This window comes from Silene latifolia, chromosome 9, assembly GCF_048544455.1.
Source record: "Silene latifolia isolate original U9 population chromosome 9, ASM4854445v1, whole genome shotgun sequence".
Lineage (NCBI taxonomy): Eukaryota > Viridiplantae > Streptophyta > Magnoliopsida > Caryophyllales > Caryophyllaceae > Silene > Silene latifolia.
Window position 1 is genome coordinate 199,014,819 of NC_133534.1, and position 6,639 is coordinate 199,021,457.

The 6,639-nt window shown below is 40.4% G+C and overlaps 1 protein-coding gene across 1 annotated transcript; it reads right to left on the minus strand.

Annotated features, from left to right (window-relative positions):
- Window positions 1-1,211: 1,211 nt before the first annotated feature.
- Window positions 1,212-4,275, minus strand: LOC141602090 (uncharacterized). Its single transcript, XM_074422401.1, has 5 exons — window positions 3,472-4,275; window positions 3,251-3,402; window positions 2,248-2,984; window positions 2,034-2,095; window positions 1,212-1,901 (listed from the first exon to the last, which is right to left on the minus strand). Exons 1-5 carry the CDS (start codon window positions 4,273-4,275, stop codon window positions 1,212-1,214), a joined length of 2,445 nt encoding a protein of 814 aa, XP_074278502.1.
- Window positions 4,276-6,639: the final 2,364 nt, after the last annotated feature.

Below are 6,639 nucleotides of genomic sequence, written 5' to 3' on the forward strand. Positions count from 1 at the left end.
TGTAGTTTCCTCTTATGCGCAGGTCATAGGGTGGTGAATTGCGACCATTAGATCCTGAGATCGAATAGACTTTGCGCGAGTTGAGACGATCATCTAGAGTATTGCCGACAGAGGAAGAGTTGAGTACTCTGTCCAGTTACTACGAGAACGAGCTGTTTGAGGAGGATCCACCTTCATCTCCTATTTCCACTTCTTCAGCTAAGACCGTCTCATCTCCAGACATGGCTGAAGAAGCAAGTATAGCCAGTCACTCTGAGCCGAAAGCTGAGAATCTCTATAAGGGATTCGCATTACCAGGGACGGATAGAAAATTCGAGCCGAAACCGTCTTACATCAACTTGGTTGAGAGAAACCAATTTGGGGGAGCTGCAAATGAAGATGCAGCTAAACATATGGAGATATTCATTGACTACTGTTGTTCCATACCCCCACCAGCAGGTGTGACTCAGGACCAGGTGAAGGAGACGATGTTCATATTCTCACTTCGTGATGCTGCGAGGGAATGGTACCGAGATCTGGATTGAGCTGCTAATGGGATAACTGACTGGAATTCTCTGGCCCTAGCGTTCTATAAGATGGGAGCCTGAGGAGCTCAGAAAGCAGCTAGATGATCTGATAGAGAAGGGATACATTAGACCTAGTGTATCACCGTGGGGAGAACCGGTTCTTTTTGTGAATAAGAAAGATTGGAGCCTGAGGTTGTGCATAGATTACAGAGAGTTGAACCGAGTAACAGTGAATAAAAAGTATCCTTTGCCAATGATAGATGACCTGTTTGATCAGTTGAGTGGTGCAGCAGTCTTTTCCAAGATTGATCTGAGATCGGGGTACCATCAGGTGAAGATTAGAGAGGAGGACATACCAAAGACAGCTTTCACGTCGAGGTATGGCCATTATGAGTATGTGGTGATGCCTTTTGGATTATCTAATGCACCTACTGTGTTTATGAATTTGATGAACAGAGTCTTCAGTCAGTTTTTAGACAAGTTTGTAGTGGTTTTCATCGATGACATCTTAGTCTATACTAAGACTAAGGAGGAACATGAGGAGCATCTCAGGATTGTGTTTCAGACTTTGAGGGAGCATGAGTTGTATGCCAAGTTTTTTTTTTATTTTGGATGAAATGTAAGCTTTCCATTAAAAACACGTAACACAAATGTTACAACCAGACCATTTTAGGTACATACACATTTCAGGTCCCATAATAGGACTTATACAATCAAACTTCTACTTCTTAACCATACATTATCACTATTGGCAATTCCTTGGCTAAGATGTACTGCAATCCTAGTTTTAATTTCCTTCTGGATCAAATCTCGCAAGATTTCAGGTCTTTGTATTACACCATCCACACGAGCCTTGTTCCGTTGTAGCCAAATGTGATAGAATGTAGCAGATATCGCACTTAAAATCACACCTTTCTGTACCTGAGAAAACTGACCGTCAGCAATCCTTCGGAGAGGATTAGATACTGGCAGAGTAATCCTCAGAACTTTAGAGACTTCATCAAGCAATCTTCTAGAATACTCACAGGTCTGGAACAAGTGAGTATGACTTTCCCTCCCTTTACCACACAACAGGCAGTCATCATCTGGGGCAATACCAAGAGAAAATAGTTTATCCTTGAGCATAAGAGCTTCCCTAGCAATGAGCCAACCAATGAATTGATGCTTGGGGAGACTCCAAAAATTCCATATCTGTTTATGCCAAGGCACATTCTGAAACTTGTGCCTGATTAGATCATAGCCACTACGCAAAGTGTAACCTCTAGCACCCAGTAACCAATGTCCATTCTGGTAACCAGTATCCAATTTATCTTTAACCTTACAAACAGACTTCCACCCCCAGCTAAGATCACCACTAGGTTTGTAGTCCTTCCAGGCTTGGCCCTTTAAATAGACCTGGTTTACCCATTTCACCCACAATCTATCAGGGCTATAATAAACACACCAAACTAGCTCACCTATCGCAGCAATGTTTCAGGCAAAGCTATCCCTTATGCCTAAACCTCCTTCAGATTTTGGACAGCATACTTTCTCCCACCCTACCATAGACACTCTAACAAAATCTGCACCCCCCATCCCAAAGATAGTTTCTGCAGATGGCATTAAGCTTATTAAGAACACCTATAGGGATAACAAAAATGTTGATCCAGTAGCTATACAAAGCAGTCAGCACAGAGTTTACAAGAACTAAACTTCTTGAGTAACTCGGCTTCTTGGATCCAAAACATCTAATCTTACTGACCAGTTTCGTTCTCCACAAGGATATTGCAGTCAGTTTTCTTCATTCTTCCACAAGTAATAGGGATCCCCAAGTAAGTAAAAGGCAGATGACCTTCTTTGAACCCAGAAACTTGTAGAATATCATGTTTTACCCAACTATGGACTCCATTAAAGTAGGCATTGGGCTTAGTGGAGTTCATTTGCAGGCCAGAAGCACAAGAAAAGGTAGCAAAGGACCTTAAAAGAATCATTATTGAATTAACATCTCCTTTGCAAAACAACAATAGATCATCAACAAACATTAAATGGGAAAGCTTCAGTTGACTACACATAAGATGGAATTTGAAAGGCATTGTAGAAGTTGTATGCTTCAAAATTCTACTCAAATACTCCATGGCTATGGTATAAAGGAGGGGAGATAAGGGGTCTCCCTGTCTTAAGCCCTTGGCTCCTTTAAAGTGGCCAAATACCTCTCCATTCAATACAACAGAATAAGAAGCAGTAGTGATGCATTCCATAACCAGATCAATAAATTTTAGAGGAAAATTCAGGAAGGTCAGCATTTGTTTCATAAACTCCCAATTAATAGAGTCATAGGCTTTTTTAAGGTCAACCTTGAGCATGAATCTAGGGGAGATAGACTTCCTATTATAACATCTGACAATATCCTGACAAATTATTATGTTCTCCACTATGCTTCTCCCTTTAATAAAACCCCCTTGGTTATCACTGATAATGCTAGGAAGGATAGTGGCAAGTCTATTACAAATTAGCTTTGAAATGGTTTTGTAAATTACATTGCAACATGATATTGGTCGAAATTGGGAAACATTTTGGGGAATATCACACTTAGGGATCAAGGTAAATAAAGTATGATTCATTTGCTTTAAAAGGTGTCCATGTTAAAAGAAATCAGAGATGGCCTCACACACAGCCTCACCAACAGTCTCCCAAGAATCCCTAAAAAATGCACTTGAATACCCATCAGGCCCAGCTGCCTTATGGGGAGGAATAGAAAATAATACACATGCTTGATCTCAGCATTGGTGACAGGAGCAAGCAAGGTAGCATGATGATCATCAGTGCAAATCTTTCCCATTTGGACCACATTTTTTGCAACACTGATAGGCTCAGTAGAAGAACCCAAAAGATTAGTGTAAAAGGCAAGAAAAGCATTCTGGATTTAATGAGGAGTCTCACATAAATTGCCATTACTATCAGCCAACCTCATAATTATGTTCCTAACCTGTCTTCCTTTAATTATGCTGTGGAAATATTTTGTATTACAGTCACCTTTTTCCACCCAAACAGCCTTTGACTTCTGTAACAAAACTTCATAGCTGGCATCATTTAAGAACCTGACACTACTAGCAGCCTCTCTTTCCTGCACAATGAGGTCTGGATTAAGAGGATCAGTCCTAAGACTCTTTTGAACCTTCTCCAAGTACATCTGGGCTCTAGCAAAGTTAATCTCAACATCATCAAAATCATTTTTATTAAGATTCTTAAGAGGCCCCTTCAGGTGCTTAAGTTTACAAACCAGCTTATACATTTTGGTTCCAGGCCAGTCTTGATCCCAAATTGTCTTCACACACTGCTGAAAATCCACAGACTTACTCCACATATTAAAGTATTTGAAACTTCTCTTTTTCTTACCCCCAACAAGCTTGGATTGAACAACACATGGGCAATGATAAAAAATCCCTTCACAATAGAAATGAGCATAAGCCTGAGGATAGTCTTGTAGCCATCTCTGGTTGACAAGGACTCTGTCCAATCTACTATACACCATGGTAGCAGGTTCATGCTTATTACACCAAGTAAACAATGAGCCTGTAGCTGGACAGTCCATCACATCACAGTCATCAATACAATTCTTAAAGTCAATAATTTCTTCTTCTGAGGAGCTCCCACCTAATCTTTTATTAGGGCTAAGCACAGTATTAAAATCTCCACATATAGCCCAGGCTCCCTGAATGTGCTCCTTAAACTGACTAAGTTTACTCCACAACACTTTTCTCTCATGTAACCCATTAAAAGCATACACCATAGTAAGATTGAATTGAGTGTTAGATCCATATCAGTAGCCATAAGATGTATGAATTGGGCATTGTATTCTAAGATATGCACTATAAACATAACAGGGTTCCACAAAAGCCAAACCCTACCTCCTTTATGATAATGTGTATTAGTAGTAAGACACCAAGAGCTGCATAAATTGTTTCTAACAGCATTTAGAGACAAAGGTTTCACCTTTGTCTCCAGGAGGCCAAATAACCCTATCTGATGAATATGTAAGAAATTTTTAATGCTGGTTTGCTTAGATAGGCTATTTAACCCCCTAATGTTCCAAAATCCCCAATTATACATTATCCCCCATTGGGGATAATGCACTACCATTCGTACCCACTCCTACTTTAGGGGTTACATTGTTAATGGATTCCATGAAGTTTTGTTTCCCAAATTGAATAGCTTGTGATCCAGTTTCCACCATTTCTTGTCTACTATACCTTATAATCCTACGGGCAGGCGTATTAGCAACATGATATTTTCCATCCCTAGTCCAATTCACTTCAAAGTTGTTAGGCTTTTCAACAGGGGTACTTACTGGGGCAGTAGAAGCAGCTGTGTGGACATCGGCCACGTGTCGGTCTGTGGATTCGGGCCGCCTACCGGTCCGCGGTCACGGGCCACCTGCACGCCAGGCCAAGCTGTGGACATGCTGAGGTTTCTTTGAAAGCCACGCTCGGCGGCGTAAAAATACGGACATGCAGCGGTCTTTTCAAAGCCACGCTCGGCGGCGTAAAATGCTTTCGACCGGATCGTTTTAGATCGGTCGGTTTCGTCTCGGTAAGGGTCGCGAAACGATGTAGAGATGTTTGGAGTCGCCACCATGCATTTGTGGGATGCTTGGAACCCGTTCGAATCCACTTTATACCTAGGTCAACCAAGGCAAAAAGCGGTGTTTGACATAGGTACTAAAGATAAGGAGTCGTCCCCCTTTTAGTATTCTATGCCTAAAATGACTCTCGTACGCCCTGGATAAGGCCATCCACTATCCAAAGGTTCTGAGTAAGGGGTGAGGGTACGTATTGGGAAGCCCTTTAATTGGACACCCAATCCCGCCCGCGTTAGCGGCCTCTACTGATCGATCGTGGTTGTTTAAGTGCAAGAGTTGATAAAACGGTGTAAATGCATGAATGCACATCCAAAAGTCTTAACCTAACATGTGAGCTTTCTAAGTCGGTTTGTTTATCCAAGTATCAAGTATAAGATGTCAAGTTGGATTTAGATTGATTTGCATGTGAAAACGGAAATTAAACATCCATTTACCAAATTCGGGTTATGGTGCTTAATACGATCCGTTTATTGAAAAAGGGTGTCAAATGACAAAGTGTAAAAACACGTAAACTTGTCAATCTGATCCGTCATGTATACGGGTTAACCGTAGTCGGGATCGTCCTAGACAAATGCTAAGACGGTACAGAACAGTGCCAGGCAGCCCTGTTAAGGCGCGAGACTATTGGCGATGCAAGGGGCTCTGCCCAGGTTTTGAAATATGAAAGCAGAGGGCCTCTTAGGGCGCGAGCCATGGGGCATCTCCTGGGTTTTGAAAAGGTTGTTTAAAACCGTATTTGTGATTAAATAATTTGCAAGTATTGTTTGCATGACTCGGAATAATTACTATTATGTTAGTAACATTCGTTGTCGGATTTGCATATTTGAAAAACATAGTTTATAAATAGAAATGTAAAATGTTTAATTTGAACTAATTATGTTAAGTTCATTTCTTTGTAATTAGTCAAGTTTGTCAACGTATTCGGATTAAACCGACATGGTATAAAGAACCAAGAATGATTATGGAGTATGACTAATATGTTTACAAGTGTAAATAAAAGAGAAAAATGGTAAATAAAAGAACAGGGTGTTAAAATACCCATTAAAATGTAATTAACCATAAAATCATCGAGACACGGATTTAACCGTCATGGTATAAAGAACCAAGGATGATTTTTGTAATGTTCAAAATATGTTTATCATAAAAAAAAATTAAAACATTTGAAATGGTAAAAACCGTAAAAGGAAAGAAGTAAGAATAAAAGAAAGTGTTGAAGGAATGACGAACTCAAACAAGGATGAGTCTGACCCGAGACCCACAAGAGGCGCGAGCTCCCTTGCATAGCAAGGAGCTTCTGTCTCAGGCCAAAACTCGGTTTTGGCTCGTCTAACCTATATTTGAATCGTGTTATGCATTGTTCATGATTATATACTCATAAAAACAGTAAATACATGAAATAAAGGAGTTGTTTACACCCTCAAACTTAAGTGTATTGATGTTTGCGACGTAGACGACTTTAGAGACGGTTTTCTCGTAGCGACTACTCACGATCAAAGAAGTTTAATAAAAAGGTGC